This window comes from Puma concolor, chromosome F2 (genome assembly GCF_028749965.1).
Source record: "Puma concolor isolate L17-30 chromosome F2, mPumCon1.1.hap2, whole genome shotgun sequence".
NCBI classification, from domain to species: Eukaryota; Metazoa; Chordata; class Mammalia; order Carnivora; family Felidae; genus Puma; species Puma concolor.
The window spans coordinates 80,804,118-80,822,663 of NC_141684.1; the positions used below are offsets into that span (position 1 = coordinate 80,804,118).

General features: G+C 38.4%; 1 protein-coding gene across 3 annotated transcripts in view; it reads right to left on the minus strand.

Moving 5' to 3' along the window:
* The window catches only part of SNTG1 (syntrophin gamma 1), a 902,129-nt gene that overhangs the window by 338,416 nt on the left and 545,167 nt on the right, over positions 1 to 18,546 (minus strand). For all 3 annotated transcript variants that reach the window (XM_086695809.1, XM_025922739.2, XM_086695810.1), the window contains exon 4: positions 2,922 to 2,975. In XM_086695809.1, the coding sequence (XP_086551935.1) occupies positions 2,922 to 2,948 (27 nt within the window). In that variant the 5' untranslated portion in view covers positions 2,949 to 2,975. The remainder of the gene's footprint in view (positions 1 to 2,921; positions 2,976 to 18,546) is intronic.

An 18,546-nucleotide genomic window follows, 5' to 3' on the forward strand; every position in this document is an offset into this window, starting at 1 on the left:
TCAGGACCTCCCAAGAGATTGAGCCCCGCGTTGAGCTCTGTGCTGTCAGCATAGAACCTGTCTGGGATTCTCTCTCTCTCTGTCTCTCAATACATACATACATACATACATACATAAATGTTTAAAAACTAAAAATATAAAATGTGCAATATCAGACATAAAAAAATACAAACCACAAGGAACTGGGCAGAGACTATGTCATGCCTTGTGCATAGCTTTGCAAGTGTCCTTGGTACTTCCATATTTTGGTTGTCAAATATAACTTAATTTGTTCTGTATACTTATAGCTTTAAGTGATGTGTAATTGCTTATACTCTACCGTATCATAGCAACATGGCAGGAAAGGCCATTGGATGCAATCTGCCTCCAACTGTACTTGTCCTGCTTTCTAGGATTGCTTCCATTCATGGCCTTCTCCATGGCTGCACTCTTCCATTTGTCAACGACTAGTACAAGAGTCACTTTGCCTTGAGGCTTTCCGAGACTACTCCATCCGAAGACAGGTGCTTCCTTTTCTGAACTCTGGGTTTTCTTTGAATAAATATATTCGCCTAACAATTAACCAGAATCGTGTCATCACGTAGTGACTTCAGTAACATTCTGTTCTGTATCACAGTATTTAACTTCATCATATATTTTGTTATCATGAGAAGATCTTAATAATAAATTATTACTCTTTTTATAATTAAGGAATATTAATTTGTAGAGCTAGTACAGTATTTCATCGATAGTAGGATTTCTTTCAGGATGTGTTGATTGAATCACAGTCACAAATTCTATTCTATTACTTGAGGGACTAAATTAAGTTATATATGTAAATAAGTTATTGAATTATTAAATATGTGTTATAAAAATATGTATTTTCATGGTCAACACCGAGATGTGGATTGTATTTTAAGGGATATCGATGTGGAAATGAAATCTGAGGAACACTTAGACTAAAGATAGCATATTGGCTTCCTGACCACATCATTATTTTGATGACACTTTTAAAAGTAGAAAATCAGTAATTATGCCTGCCCATTAACATGTGACTTTTCCTGTAAATTGTGGATTTATTCTCTATCTTCACTTTTGCATTTTATAGACTGTTTCTTTTTAAGAGGAGAACCTTCTTAATAAATCGACCTATCTTTTACAAAAAGGATCTGTGTTAGAAAATTAAGATATTCTGAATGGAGCTTATCTGGACATAGTTCTGTTTCTGTTCAAAGAAGAGACTTCCCCGTATGTACATGGTTATAATCTAGCTAGATCTGTCTGATGGACATGAGAGTCAGATTTTCATCTTTAATAGCTTACTAACAGTCAAGAGAAAACAAGTTTTATTTAATATGCCTTTGACTATGTTCTCATTTCCAGCAACATCATTTAGAAAAAGGCTCCAACGTAGACTCAGGAATTCCAAGCTCTACATTACACTTTTGCTTTTATCTAATTAATTAAATGGCACTCAGAATTTCATAAAACCTCTCAAAGTGAGAGTGTTAAACTAAATTGTCTTTATGGTTCCTGTCCATTTGAATGTTCTGAGACTGTAAATTTCAGGCAAACTCAGTGGCTTTGGTTCATCGGCTGGGGGATTTGATCATGTTTAGACGATCCCATAGTTCTGTATTCCCGCGAATACAATTATCATTGTAAAATAAATCTCTGACCCTTAAATGGAACCTGATATATATTCCAAACCAATGAATCAACTAATTTTGTTTAAAAACAAACGAACAAAAAAAAGGCCTGAGAAGTCCGTAGAAGGCCTCAGAAGGCCTTAGCTCAGCCTCTGAGATCCAAGGTAAACCATGTGTTCAGACAGTACTTGGCCACATCCTGTCTCTCCCACATGAATCTCATATGGTTTTTTCTTTCATTTTTATCTCATTCACACAAATATTTCAATGAGTGCTCTACTGCCCAAAACATAAGAACAAAAACTGTGATGGCAATGGTAGACCTATTATATCCTAAATTAAGAGTATGATACTGTGTATTTAACAGGCAAAGATTTAAACTCATGCTTCTAAACTTAAGTTTCTAAAGCATTAATTGTTCTTTTTAAAAGCGTGAACTGATAGGTACTGGGTTAAAAGGATGAATAAATTATACACTCTGACGTTATTATTTTTAGTGTCGCACGAAGAGAGGTTTGTAAATAAATAACTATAATGTAATCTGAGATGTACTAGCATAAAGAAAATCCTTTGGAAAGTAAAGAGCTTAGGTATTAAACACATAAAAGCAATTTATTCATTTTCTTACTCATGTTCTAAACTTTGAACCAACTGTGACAAATAGTTTTTCAAAGAAGATATTTTTGCAAGAAACTTAACAAGTGACATCTCACAGTGTTTTTTCCTAAAATAGAACAGTTACATCCCCTGGGGCCTCACTCCATGCACCATTGACCACACACTTGAATGGCCTTTAATACCCTTGAAAGAGCAATGTGTCCACTTTAACTCACACCGAGCTGCTTCTCTACAGAGAATCTGAATTGCCATGTACTAATACTCAAATAAGATTGAAATACTTAAATAATATTGGAATCATAAAATCATAAGATTTTAGTGCTGAAAGGGACTTCAGATGTCTTCTAATTTATAACCATTTATGTGAGAAGAATTCCTTCCAATACTCCTACTATCTGAAATCATGCAGCGAGCGCAGAGTTTATGGAGAAGGGCAATTGAATCAAATCAAATATGCTCCAGTCTTCTTCTTAAGGAAGAGTGAAAGTCCGGGTCCTCCCCAGGCACTCTTTGGCTTTTTAGTCTTGCAGAAACAGATCAGACCCTGGACATGCAATGAACCCGTCACCCATCCCTGCGCCAAAAGCAGTGCTCCACTCACATAAAGGAGGGCCCAGCGTGTCCCCTTTATAACCTGTTTTCCTTATTCAACAAGCAGAAAGCCGTTTAACATACCTCTTCACAGGCAGTCCTGAAATCCATGTGCCACGGCACCGCAAAGGATGTCGTCTGAAAAGACAGAAACATGGGAAGCCATCAAGCACCGCGTCGAGTGTTAAGCGTGCAGACTGCTAATAAAGTGTAAGCAATTATGGAGCGGATCCTACGGGCCAACTGTGTTTACAGCCACCTGTGAGGGACAAGAACTCCCCGGGTGCAATGAAGACAGAGGAAGGAAGCGAAAAGTAAAGTGTTAACCCCTCCCTATGCTGTGAAGCATAGACATACTGCCAGGGTTTGGTCTGACCCACTCCACCAAGCATTCAGACAGGATCCATGATAGGATCGATCTCCTCTCTGCAGTGTTCGCTCATTCCCAGAGTTCGTTTTGAAACCTGAGTTTGCAACTGGGAAAGAAACTTCAAAGGAGTAATTAAAAGTTGCCTTTCATTCGGTTATCTCCTGGAAAAAGGTTGACTAATCTTTCTCTTTTTAATTAAACAGCTACATGCATGAATAATCCTCTCTGGAACTTACAATTTTATTCACAAACAGTATGATGTAAGGAAACAAGCTGTTTATCAGAGTGAATAATATTAAGATAAATCGATGTATGAAATGTCTGGCACAGTTTCACTTTCTGGTTATTATAATACCTAAATTGTGAGCACAGATTTAAGTATAAATGCATATGTGGGTTTTTTTTTTTAAAACGATTTTAGAGAATTTTATTTAAATTTTTTTTTTTTAGCATTTATTTATTTTTGAGACAGAGAGAGACAAAGCATGAATGGGGGAGGGCCAGAGAGAGGGAGACACAGAATCTGAAACAGGCTCCAGGCTCTGAGCTGTCAGCACAGAGCCCGACGCAGGGCTCGAACTCACGGACCGCGACATCATGACCTGGGCCGAAGTCGGCCGCTTAACCGACTGAGCCACCCAGGCGCCCCAGAGAATTTTATTTTAGTTATGTGGTCAACTTAATAAAACTGAGGGCCGTCATAGAAAACTGATGCCCTGACACAACGAAAAAATTGCAGCACCAAAATACAACAGAGCTTAGGTAAATGAGACTTCAAAGTAAAGTGCATGGTGAATTCCGCATTAGAAGACTGGGCTCCTCAAAGTTATTCCTCCTCTGAATCCTTAAAACATTAACCTGTTTTTTCCCTCTTTGTCATTTTCTGTTGTACTAGATGATAAACACTTGATCAAGCAGGTGTGGGTGAACCAGAACAAGAAGTTCACTGATGCTCTCGCTGGATGATTCCTACTGCCTCTGAAAGAAAAGAGGCTGACCATTTTCAACAGCTAACTGAACAGGCAGCATAGTGTACTGAGTATTCTCCCTCAGTACGTTTTGTGGGTTGCGGGCCTGGATCCACTTTATTGGCACGCATCAGCAAGCTGATGATAAGAAGGCTAGGTAACAACAAGTCATTTGCAAAGGAAAGGCAATTGGATAATAAAAATTACAATTTGATGATATAAGTTACTAAATGTTTCGATCTCCGTGAGAAATTGGTTGTTAGCCTTAACGATTATTTTTCAATGTTGCTCTTAAAAACTGTGCTTGAAGAAACTATAAATATCTTTTTATCTCCAACACTGACAGAAAGTTATTCCTTTACCATAAAAGTAGAATTTCAATATTTATTGATTATATAAAAACCCGGTATCTCCAAGACCAATTTCTGCTACTGAAAAGCTACTCGAGAAATAGATGAGCTATTTAGCCATGTGTCTAAATGTAATCTCATAGTTAGTTTCATATGCTGAATATTACAGTTCATATAAGACATCATTATTAATAATATGGCACACTGTGCCTATATTGCTACACTGTGCCTACATCGCTTTTAACATTTTCCTTCTTTTTACTGAAACTTCTATTGTCTTTTATCAAAGTTAACTTAGGTCGTAATATCAGATGTTTCTTCCAAAAAAAATTATGAGATTTAAAACAACTTAATTAGTAGGTAACAATAAATATCATAGCTATAATAAAACTGTTTTCAGCGACCATAAATTTAAAAATTGGAGTAAAATCTATTCAGTTCTTTCGTTTCAAATATTTTGAGCCTTTTTTTTTCTATAAACTTTTATGTCAGAACAGCTTTACATTTACATAAATATTGTGAAAATGGCCAGGTGAGTCCCATACACCCCACACTCTTTTTCCCCTATTATTAACATCTTGCATTAGACACTGTGTTATATTTCTTCACCACATCTCAGGCTCCTCTTGGCTGTGACTGTTTCTCAGACCTTGTTTTTTTTTTTTAATGACTTTGGCAGTTTTGAGGAGTACTAGTCAGTGATTTGTAGAGTGTACTTCCATTGGAATTATTCTGATGTTTTTCTCATGATTATACTAGAGCTAAGAGATCTGGGGAGGATGCCACAGAGATAAGTGCCATTTCACCAGCATATGACAGGTTCACACTGTCATCAGGACTTCTCACTGGGGAGGCTGACCTTGACCTCCCGGCTGGGAGAGTGTCAGGCTTCCCCACGGGTAAGTTACTCTTTTTCCCCCTCTCTCCACACTTTACTCTTTGGCTGGAAGTCACTATAAGCAGCTTCTACTTAAGAAGTGGAGAGGTATGTTTTCCTTCCTTGAGGGTGAAGTGTCTACATGAATTATATGAAATTACTCTGGATAAAAGATATGCCTCTTCCTCCCCCATTTATTTATTTCCAGCAAGGAAGTACATGTGCACATGATAACCATGTTGTAAGGGTACACCATAGTAATATTTATCCTAAGGGTGCACCACAGTAATATTTATCCAGGCAAAATTAGACTAAACCTCCAGCTGTTCCTCCAAGTGAAAGCAAACATATAACTCTACCTGATCCCTTTAGCTTCTTCTCATTTATATAAAACCACCTATGATGTCAGAAATAAATTATATTTAGTTGGGGACAGCCTTCATCAAATAACAAATATATCCATAATAAAGTATCTGACTTAGTAACAAATAAAAATAGGTTTGAAAAATGAAACACCACAGCAAAAGAATATCTTTTAGATGAACACTATCATTTGGGTGAAAGTGATACTGATAACTCGTAGTTCTCTACAGATACGATAAAAGATGTCAAGGCTGTAAATAACTCTAAGCTACCATATGCAAATACTTGTGGAAGGTTGAATGATTGACCCAGATTCTGTATCTTTCCTGGCATCCTCTTCCATGCCATATATTTATCATGGAGAGCGTGGCTTGTCCATACATTGACTCTGGACTTGACCATGTGACTTGCTCCTGCCAATAGTGAAGTGACCATATATTGGTTTCTTTAATGGCCTCACATGTTCCCACCTGCTCTCTTGTCTTTCTTGCATGAGAAGAGCCTTCTCAAGAAGCCGCCCTCCACTTAGCCTGGCCCCGCAATGACATACATAAAGGAAAACTTTCCTAAATGGCCCACAGAACATAGGGTGAAGCAGAGACACCCTCACGCCCTACCTAAATAGACTTACTCACAGCCAACCTGCAGACTCTGGAATAAAAAAGGCTTGGTATTTGTAAGAGTTAACTTTATGTGTCAAATTGACTACGGTATAGTCCTCAGTTAGTCAACCAAAATCTGATCTAGGTTATGCCATGAAAAACTTTGTACATGTGGATAATATCTATAATCGACTTACTTTAATTATAGGAAATTATCCTCATAATATGCATCAGCCTTATCCAATAAGTCAGAGGGCCTTAAAAGCAAACGCTGAGGATTCTCTGAAGAAAGAAATTGGCCTGAAGACAGCACTATCAACTGCCTGAGAGTTCCAGCCTGCCAGGCTGATGTAAAGGTTTCAGACTTGCCAGCCACCAAGTCATGTCGCCAATTCCTTAAAATCTCTCTCTTCACGTGTGTGCATGTGTGTGTGTGTGTGTGTGTGTGTGTCTCCATATGCATACATAAATATTTATATTTATGTATATGTATATATGTTTGTGTACATACATACATAGGGGTTCTGTTTGTCTGGAGAATCCTGACTGACTGATTCTGGAACCAAGAGTGGTTTTAGAGGAATAGAACCTTTAAGGAGAAGTTGTGTGAATTGGTACTGGGGTTTCCAGAATTGTTCTCTCATCTGATTAGATTTAAAGGCACCAGTGATTCTATTTCCAGTATGAAAGACAACACTAATACAGCTACAGAAATATATAAAGTATCAGCACTGGATACGCCTATGCAAAATGATTTCTTTTTTCAATTTCTACAGACAGAATTCTGAGGAATGTGTGTTGAGATAGATATTAATGATGTAGGATGGGGGGCGCCTGGGTGACTCAGTCGGTGAAGCATCTGGCTCTTGATTTCGGCTCAGGTTAGGATCTCACAGTTTGTGAGTTCCAACCCCGCGTCGGGCTCTGTGCTGACAAGCATGGAGCCTACTTGGGAGTCTCTCTCTCCCTCTCTCTCTGCCCCTGCCTGCTCGCACTCTGTCTATATCAAAAATAAACACACACACACACACACACACACACACACACACACACAAAAGGAATATGGGATACTGGTGGAAGGCACATAAAGTTGAATTAGGCCAAATTTACTGACATGGCCCCACGAAACAGAGATTCTGGATTTAATGGTTTACCTTGTGGGATTAGCAGGGCTCTGCCAGTTCGTTTGGCAGATTGGCTAAAACATGGGCTGGAAGATGGCCCACGACAGTAGAGTTGGAAATGTGGTTGAATGTAGAGGAAGGGATTCAAAGGTTTAGGGGGATTGGGGTGCCAGAGTGGGCAACCCGCTCACCCACACCTCTTACCATGACTGTGAGACAGGAATCGGCTGTAGGAAACCAACACTGCCCAAGAGTTCTGTGGTCACCTCTGTAGGTTAGCAGCTACAGTGCAAAGTGCTGCTGCTGAACTGGAGCCTTAAATGCAGGGGACTAATTGTATCCTGGGGTGGCAGGGGCCACGTGGCAACACTTACGTACCAAAGGTAAAGTGGGTATGGTTACCAGAATGGGCATCAGAGCCTTCTAAGCAGTAATCAGAATAGCCTGCCTCTCAGAAACCTATCACCTCGGCAAGCTGATTACATGTTCCTAAAATTGAAATAGATGGGAGGCCTATTTATTTTTTAACTGGAATTTAAAAAGCAGAATTTTAGGTCCAGTGCACAATCTATCCTGATTCACCCAAACAGTCATGGACCTTCAATCAATTCCCAGACTTGAACCACTTTATAGGCCCAGAACCCCAGTGAAGGAGGGGAGGCCAGATACCTTTGAAAAAGGGGCCTGGTTAACCTTTTTCACAGCTTTCCTCAAAAGGACATGTGTCTTTTACCAGGATAACTGTTCATTGAAGAATGGGAAATAATCAGACTTTTCAAGGACTACTGGATACCAACTCTTAACTGATGTGACACTTAATTCCAGGAGATCCCAAACCAAAACAGTTTCCTCAGTTAGTGTGGGGGGCTTTTGAAGGTTAGGTGGTAAGTGGAATTATATCTCAGGCCCATCTCACAGTGAATTCTGGGACTCCTGAACCCATCCCGTGGTTACTGCCAGAGCCTCAGCATACACAATTTAAGTAGACTACTTAGCAACTGGTAGAATACCTACATTGTTTCTTATTCTGGGGAGTGAGGGCTATGATGATAGAACAGGCCAAGTAGAAGCCCCTGGAACTGTCTCTGCCAAGACAAATAGGAAAACACTACTGCATTTCTGCAAGGATTACAGATATTAATGCTACCATCAAGAAGTCCAAGAATATAGAGGTAGTGATCCTCGGTACATTCCCACTCAACTCACCTATTTGGCTAGTCCAGAAAAATAGATGGTCTTGAAAATGACAGTGGAATGTCAGAAGTTTAACCAGGTGATGACTCCAACTGAGCTGTGGTACCAGGTATGGTTCTTTTCTTGAGCAAATTAACACTACCTCTGGTACCTGCTCTGCAGCTAATGATCTGGCAGATGCTTTTCTCCTCAATACTTGTCCATAAGCTCACCAGAAGGAGTCTGCTTACCAGAAATATAGCTTCACTGTCCTACCTCAGGGTATATCAACCCCCAGCAATGTTATAATTTAGACTACAAAGATCTTGACCACCTCTCCTTTCCAGAAGACATCACACTGGTCCTTTGCTTTGATGACATTAGGCTAATTTGACCTCGTGAGGAGATCAGCACCTATTGTAGACTTATGGGTAAGATATACGTGTCAGATGGTGGGACATAAATCCACCAAAAATTTGTGGACGATCTATCTCGGTGAAACTTATAGAGGTCCGGTGGTATGGGTGATGTTGAGCTATCCCTTCTAAGGCGAAGGGTAAGTTGGTGTATATGGCCCCTCCTCCAGCCAAATAAGAGGCAGAATGCCTAACGGGACTCTTTGAATCTTGCAGGCAGCAGTCATCATCTAAGTAAGCTACTCCTGCCAATTTACTGAGTGACCTGAGAAGCTGCTAATTTCAAGTGAGTCCAAGGAAAAGAAAAGGCTCTGCAACATGTCAGGCCGCTGTGTGAGCTTCTCTGCACTTAGGCCATACGATCCAGCACATCCAAGGTGCCTGGAGTGTCAGTGGCAGATAAGGATGGTGTTTGCAGTCTTTGGCAGGTTCCTATAGGTGAATTTCAGCCCGGGCTCTAAGTATATATATACGTGTGTGTGTGTGTGTGTGTGTGTGTGTGTGTGTGTGTGTGTAGGCTCTCTCTATATACATATAGTTGGATCTGAGCAGTCTCTGAAGGCACAAGTAAGTTGCATGGAGAAGCAGTTCAAATTCCAATGGCCCCCCACTCCTGGCCCCACCTGACTTCTCTCTCTCCCAGCCTGTATCTATGGCCTTACGTGGAGGTCTTCACAATCAGATGACGGAGGAAGGGAAAAGTCAGGCCTGGGTTACAGATATTCTGCACATTGTATAGGCATCACCTAAAATTGGATGGCTTTAGCGCTAAAGCCTCTTTCTACAACACTCCTGAAGTGCAATGGCAAAGAGAAATCTTCCCAGTTGTCAGAACTTTAAGTAGTGCGCCCGTTTGTTCATTTTACTTGGGAGGACAAATGGACACAGTTATGAGCGTAGACGGATTCATGGACTATGGCCGATAGTTTGGATGGATAGTCAGGGAGTTAGAGAAAACATGATTGGACAAATTAGTGACAAGGAAGTCTGGAGAAGATTTTCCAGTCTCTGAAGTGGAAAAAAAACCCATAAAGATGGTTGTATCCCATATGAATGCTCACTAAAGGGTGAAGTAAGCGAAGGAAGATTTTAATAACCAAGTGAATAGGATGGTCCATTCTGTGAATACCAGTCAGCCTTTTCCCCCATCTACTTCTGCACTCACTGCCCAATGGACAGATGAGCAAAGTGGCATCTGTAGCAGAGAGAGAGGATATTCATGGGTCAGCAACACGGATATCCACTCACCAAGGTCAACCTGGCTACAGTCACTGCTCAATACCTACTCTTCCAACAACAGAGATCAACGCTCAGTCTGATGTAGCACCATTCCCTGTGATGATTAGCCAGTTACCTGATGACAAGTTGATTACATTGGACTGCTTCCATATTAGAAAGGCAAATGTTTTGTTCTTATTGGAGTAAACACTTTGGATACAGACTTGCCTTTCCTGTATGTGATCTTTTTTTTAAGTGTATTTTGTTTGTTCTTTATTTTTAAGCTTATTTATTTTGAGAGAGAGTGAGTAGGGGAGGGAAACAGAGAGAGGGAGAGAGAGAATCCCAAGCAGGCTCCTCACTGTCAGCACAGAGCTCAGTGTGGGGCTTGAACCCACAAACTGTGAGATCATGACCTGAGCTGAAACCAAGAGTCAGACACTTAACTGACTGAGCCACAAAGGTGTCCCTAAGTTTATTTATTTTAAAAGAGAGCAAGTACCAGTAGAGAAGGGGCAGGAAAGAGGGAGACAGAATCCAGAGCAGGCTCCGGGCTCTGAGTTGTCAGCAAGGAGCCTGAACAGGGCTCAAACTCACTATCTGTAAGATCATGACCTGAGCCGAAGTCAGATGCTTAACCAACTGAGCCACCCAAGTGCCCCTCCCGTATGCAATCCTTTTACCAAAACTACCTTCCATGGACTTACATTGTCTTGGTATTCCATACAGCACTGATTCTGATCAAGATACTCACTTAACAGTGACTGAATTAGGGGATAGATCCAAGCTCATGGAATTTACTGTTCCGACCATGTGCCTCACCATCTTGAAACAGCAAGCTTTATGAAACAGTGTAATGGACTTTTGAAGACTCAATTACAGTGTCAGCTGGCAATATCTTGCAAGCCTGGGGTAAGTCTCTCCAGAAGGCTGTATATATAGCTCTGAACTGGCCTCAACTATATGGTGTTCTTTCTCCCAGAACAAGGCTGGATGGGTCCAAGATTCAAAACAGGAAATGGAAGAGGTACCACCCATTATTACCCTGAGTGTCCCATTAGCAAAATTTTTACTTCTCAGTCCTAAGAACTTAGGCTCTTCTGGTTTAGAGGTGTTTGTTTCAAAGGGAGAAATACTTCTGGCAGGAGACACAATGATTCCAACGAACTGGAAACTAAGATTGCTGCCTAGCCACTCAGGCTCTTCAAGACTGAGTCAACAGGCAAAGAAGGAGTTACATTACTGGCTGGGATGATTGATCCTGACTTCCAAGGGAAATTGGACTGCTACTCCACAATGAAGATAATAAGAATATGTGTGGAATATAGGAGATACCTTAGGGCTATGTGGTTGAAGTCAATGGAAAACTACAAAACAACAACAAAGAAACAAACAAAAAACAAAACACAACCCCTAATGGGTCAGACCCTTTGGAATGAAAATTTGGAGCTCCCTATGAGACAAAGAACCAGGACCAGCTGAGGTGCTTGCTGAGGCAGTTGAATATGCAATGGATAGTGGAAGAAGATAGGTGTAAGTTAACAGCTGCAACCATGTTGTTAAGTTGCAGAAAAGAAGACTATAATTGTGTTTCTTCTTTTTTTCCTTATGTATATGTTTGTATATGTATATATATGTCATATATAGTATATTATACAATATATAGTATACATTACACATCAATGTGTTTAAATATGCATATATATTATATATGTATATATATCTGCTTAAATATATATTATATATTTATATAATATATATTTAAGATATATATATGTATACCTATGTGTATTAAATGTCTTTGTTTTCTTTCCTCTCATCATTTTCTCATCTAACATATAATTTCTTAATAATATAAAGTTTTGGGGCACCTGGGTGGCTCAGGTGGTTAGGTGTCCAACTTCGGCTCAGGTCATGATCTCACAGTTCATGGGTTCGAGCCCCATGTCGGGCTCTGTGCTGACAGCCCAGAGCCTGGAGCCCACTTTGGATTCTGTGTCTCCTTCTGTATCTGCCCCTCCCCCACTCTCTCTCTCCCTCTCTCTCTCTCAAAAATAAATAAACATTAAAAATGTTTAAAAATAATATAAACTTTCATATCACAGCAATTAAGTGACAGTTCAAATGTTCTCATATCAAGGAGAAGAGTGAGTATTGCTTGAGGACTCTGCATTCCCTTCAAAGGAAAGGACTGGTGTTTTAGGTTGTGTGAAGGATAGTTGCCTTTTCTTGGTTGGAAGGATGACTTTATGGCCTCTATTTGGAGGTTAAGTAGGTTAAGGAGGGGTGTTTGGGTGCCAAAGTGATAAGGAGTGGACTGTGATGGTTAGCTTTTATATGCGAACTTGACCATACCGGTTACTTAATCTAGAACCCAGTTATTCAATCAAACATTAATGTTGGCATTGCCGTGGAGGTATTGCGTAGATGTGGCTAACATCTGCAATCACTTTGACTAATGAAGTGAGATTATTCGAGACAATGTGGGTGAGCCTCATGCAAACGATTAAAAGGCCTTACTGACAGGCAAACTCAGATGTTTCTCTGATAAAGAACTCTGGCTTCAAGACTACGGCACCAATTCCTCCTGCCCGATCATTTCCAGGCTTCTAGCCTATCCTTCAGATTTCAGACTTGCCAGCTCAAAGTAATGTGAGCCAATTCCTTGAAGTTATTCTCAGTGTCTGTATCCAGATAGGTGTGGAACTGGTTCTGTTGTCTAGAGAATCCCCAATGATACAATAGTGAATGCCAGTGAGATTTATGCTGTCACCCTGCAGAACTATTGTCACAATACCTGAATAAAAGAGCATGTTTCTAGGTGTTTCAGAAAGTTCAAGGGCGCCTGGGTGTCTCAGTCGGTTAAGCGTCCGACTTCGGCTCAGGTCATGATCTCACGGTCCATGAGTTCGAGCCCCGCATCGGGCTCTGTGCTGACAGCTCAGGGCCTGGAGCCTGCCTCACATTCTGTGTATCCCTCTCTCTCTCTCTGCCCCTCCCCCACTCATGCACTGTCTCTCTCACTCTCCTTCAAAATAAGTAAACATTAAAAAAACTTTTTTAAAGTCCATTAAACACAACTGATCAGTGCCAGCAATTTCAATAACATGAGTTTTAAAATATACATTAGTAATTTCAGATTTATACTATAAAAAAACTATGAGAAAAATATTTCATTTTGCAGTTGGTTCATTAACAAGATAACAGTATCTTAACTGGAAATTTCAAACTTAACCTTTTTCTCAGAAAACAAAAATGTCTTTTTTTCCCCTAGAGACACATTCATCATGTCCATACTATTTTTCCTATTCACATCTGAAATTTCTAAGGCTTTGCTTGTATAATTGTCTTAAATAAATTGATCTATATTAAGACATAATGCAAGAACAAATGTGCAATTTCCAAATGTTCTCGTCTCTTTATCCCTCATATCCAGGGATAAAGAAAAAAATTATATATTGATTTATCAGTATCTAGTATAGTTGTACTAGGAAGAAACAAAGCTTCTATGGAAATTAGGTTTTTAAAATATGGTTATTAGGAAATTCCATCACTTAAAATATGAAGATGAGACTATCAATGCATAAATGGCTTGAGTGATTAATGATAAAATTAATGATGTTAAAATTACAGTGTCACAATATATAAATGTGGCCTACTTCATTCGTGATCCATTTAAACCCTCATGACCAGCTTAGTGGTAAGCCGTACTGCATGGAAAAGCCCTAGCCTAAGGAAACCAATTTCTACTATTATCACATAAGTGACCCAACAACTAGTGATGAAAGTGAGGTCTCTGCCCAAGAGAAGAGAAAGCGGGGATAAATACTTCTTGACAAAGCGGGGATAAATAAGTGTCCTACTTATATGGCATATGGATCAACAGACTTGGCTTCTGTCCAGAGGTCTGGCCTCCTGTGGTTAAATCTGATACCCAGAAATTAACAGGAACTATATCGTCTTCAATTATGCTGAGAAAAGCACCAATCCGTATTGCTTAAAACTCATTTTCATAACCAAAACGAAATTAGACAAATACAGCCAAATTCATGCATGTTGCATATAAAATTTCAAAATGCTTCATTGGGCATAAGGCTGCTAAAACAAAAAGAACGTATCTCTACAACGCCACCCAGAGAAAAATGCGGACACGGAGAACCTCGGAGGTAGTCATATAGAATGGACTAGAAAGCATGAGTACAAAAATATTTGGACTTAAATTACTTAGGTAATCTCCAGAATGCTTTACTTAGTGTGTGTAAAAAAAGTCTTTATAATACCGCGCGTACTATGGCAGTTCAGTCTACCGATGGGAAAAATGTTATCTATTTATAGAAAATTTGCCCAAGGCAAAATTATGAAATATGCAAAATTTATCTTCCATATTTTTGTGTGTCCCAAACTCGGTATATACCCAGTATACACCGTCTCCACATGCTTCCACATCTAAACAGGGTGCCTGACTGCAAATTATTCACTGTTCCCCCTCAAAATGGATTAAAATGATAGGATTGAAAATGACAGTTGCAGTCACTTGGGTTTCATTTTTAGTGAACGTTTTGTTCATTTAGGAGCGTGTACCTTGAGGCAGCCATTTCTGCAGCTTTTAATCTTTTTTTTCCAGTTGAAGTATAATTTACATAAAATATCCTATTACTTTCAGGTGTACATGATAATGATTTGATATATATTTTTTTAATTTTTTAATGTTTATTTATTTTTGAGAGAGAGAGAGAGAGACAGAATGAGAGCAAGGGAGGTTCAGGGAGAGAGGGAGACACAGGAATCCGAAGCAGGCTCCAGGCTCTGAGCTGTCAGCACAGAGCCCGACGCGGGGCTCAAACTCACAAACCGCGAGATCATGACCTGAGCTGAAGTCAGACGCTCAACAGACTGAGCCACCCAGGCGCCCCATGATTTGATATCATACTACCTTAAATTTTTATACATTTCGAAATGATCTTCTATCTATAGTTATCATCTATGATAGTCTAGTTATCATCTATAACCCTACATAGTCATTACAATATTGTTGACTCTATTTCCTATGCTGTACATTATATACCCATGACTTATTTATTTAATAGTTATTTATTTATTTGTCACTTATTTATTTAATAGTTGAAAGTTTGTACCTTTTAATCCCCTTCACCTATTTGCACACCAACCCTATACACCCTGGTAACCAACAGTTTCCTGTATTTGTGAGTCTGTGTTTCTGTTTTGTTCTTTAGAATCCACATATGAGTGAAATCATATGGTATTTGTCTTTGTCTGACTTATTTCACTTAGCATAATATGTTGTAGATGTATCTATGTTGTTGCAAATAGTAAGATTTCATTCTTTTTTATGGCTGACTAGTAGTCTACATACATACATACATACATATACATGTATATCACATATGTATCACATATATGTGTATATCACACACATGACATTAGGGTTGAAAAGATGTTTGATATTATTTCAATCTTGTTCAATTTATTGAGACTTGTCTTGTGGCCTAACATGCGATCTATCCTGAAGAATGTTCCACGTGCACTTGAAAATCATGTGTATTCTAACAGGTTTTGGGTGAAATGTTCTGTATATATCTTTTAAGTCCATCTGGTCTAATATGTCATATAAGGCTGATGATTCCTTACTGTTTTTCTGTCCGGATGACCTATCCATTGATCTAAGTGGGGTGTTACTGTCCCTCACTGTTTTTGTAGTACTATCAATTTCTCCCTTTATGTCTGTTAATATTTGCTTTAGATATTTAGGTGCTCTTATGTTGGGCTCATAAATATTTACAAATGTTATATCCTCTTCTGGATTGCCCATTTTATCATTATATAATGCATTTCTTTGTCTTTTATTACAGTCTTTGTTTTAAAGTCTATTCTGTCTGATATAAGTATTGCTACTCCAACTTTTGTTTTATTTCCATTTACATGAAATATCTTTTTTTCCATCCCTTTAGTTTCAGTCTGTATATGTCTTTAGATCTGAAGTGAGTTTCTAGTAGACATGGGTCTTGTTTTTTGGTTTATTTTCCTTCATTCATTTTTTATTATTTTACTGAAAACTTTCTCAATGGAAATCATATTGACAGGATTTTAAAATCTTCTGCTAAATGAAATCTGTCATTCTAATAGGTACACTTCTTTACAATACTATTTGTTAAACTCTGGCCGACCAGTAATTTTCTCCATAGTAAAGACTTAAGGAATTCTATGCAGATTGTACATCTAGAGAACAAAATTTTTCCTGAGAGGTTGATAGTTATGATGAAACCAATTATATTAATTAAGTCCTGTGTACCAAGAGCCTGATATTTTTTATTAGGAGAAAAAATAACGTCATCTCTGGAAGCTTTAAGGGCTTAATTATTGTTATTTTCTTTTCAAAGGCAAAGAGAACAATCATGCCCATCAAAACAGAGTTCTATGCAGAGGGTTTTAGGTTCCTTCTTAAAAAACTAGGCCCAAGAAGTAAGACTCTCTAGAGCTGGCATTTATTAAAAATTAGCAGTTAGTACAGTTACCTTGGAAATAAAGTAAATACAGAAGTTACCAAAACTTCTGCCTTTACATTTTCCACTGTGCTTATGTTATGATTGTTGTTCCGGGAATTCTAATGTAGGAGAAAGTTTAGATCTCCAATATTAGATTTTGCTAAGTATTGTCCAATTATAACAAATGACAGTTTTCATCTGATTGCCTACCAGCACTCAGAGAAAAGTCCCAAAGCAATGCAAAATGTTGATATATCATCAGGTTTCTTTATAGTTATACATATTCCGAAATATTTCCCTGTCATTCTCATGTTTATGCTTGGAGAGAACTCAAAGACAATTTTGTTGTTATTGTTTTTAACTTGTACTACCAACATTAAAGGTTGGTAGCAAGTGTGTAAGTGTTGTAAATCCTTCAAGATTCTCATGGAAGTGTGAGCCCAGTATAAAAGCATACTCATGGAATATCTACACTATACATGATGTCCGGTTTTTTTAACTTTCATGTTTGTCCATTCCAGTTTTTTGAACAGAACCAAATTAAGTCCAAAACTAAGACAAATAAATAATGACTTTCTAATGATATCTTTATAAATTAGGATTGTCTTTTTTTTTTTTTTTTTTTGGTATTTTCTTTTTTTCTTTTTTTTTTTTTAATATATGAAATTTATGGTCAAATTGGTTTCCATACAACACCCAGTGCTCATCCCAAAAGATGCCCTCGTCAATGCCCATCACCTACCCGCCCCTCCCTCCCACCCCCCATCAACCCTCAGTTTGTTCTCAGTTTTTAAGAGTCTCTTATGCTTTGGCTCTCTCCCACTCTAACCTCTTTTTTTTTCCTTCCCCTCCCCCATGGGTTTCTGTTAAGTTTCTCAGAATCCACATAAGAGTGAAATCATATGGTATCTGTCTGTCTAGTATTGTCTTTTTTAATCCATTTAGCCATCCTATATCTTTCGACTGGAGCATTTAGTCCATTTATATTTAAAGCAATTACTAATACATATGTACTTACTGCTATTTGTTCCATTTGTTATTTGTTTTCTGTTTGTTTTGGTAGCTCTTCTCTATTCCCTTTTTCTTCTGTTATCTCTTCCATTGTGGTTTGATGGTCTTTTTTTTATTATTGTTATCATTGGGTTCCTTTCTTTCTATTGTATGTATTTATTATAGATTTTTATTTTGTGGTTACCATGAGGTTAATAGATACATTGACATATATATGGTAGTCTATTTTAAGTTCATATTTGCTTAAGTTTAAATACATTCAAAAAGCACTGCATTTTTATTCACCCCTACGTTTTTAGGTGTTTGACATCACATTTACCTCTTCTTATTTTGTGTGTCCCTTAACTACTTATTATAGTTGATTTTACTATTTTTTGTCTCTTAACACTCATACTAGTTTTTAAGTGGCCTTTACTATATATTTGCCTTTGCCAGGGAGATTTTTTTCTTTTATATATTTTCATATTTCTAGTTTCAGGAGTGATCAATTCGGTCAGTTTTCACTTGTCTGGGAGACTCTTTATTTATTTTTCAATTCTGAATAACCTTGCTCGGCAGAGTATTCTTGCTTGTAAGTTTTCCCCTTTCAGCACTTTGAATACATCCCTCTGGCTTGCAAAATTTCTGCTGAAAAGTCACCTGATATTCCTTGAGAGTTTTCCTCGTACATGACTCTGTTTTTTCTCTTGCTGTTTTTAATATTCTCTATCTTTACTGCTATTTTAATTATAATA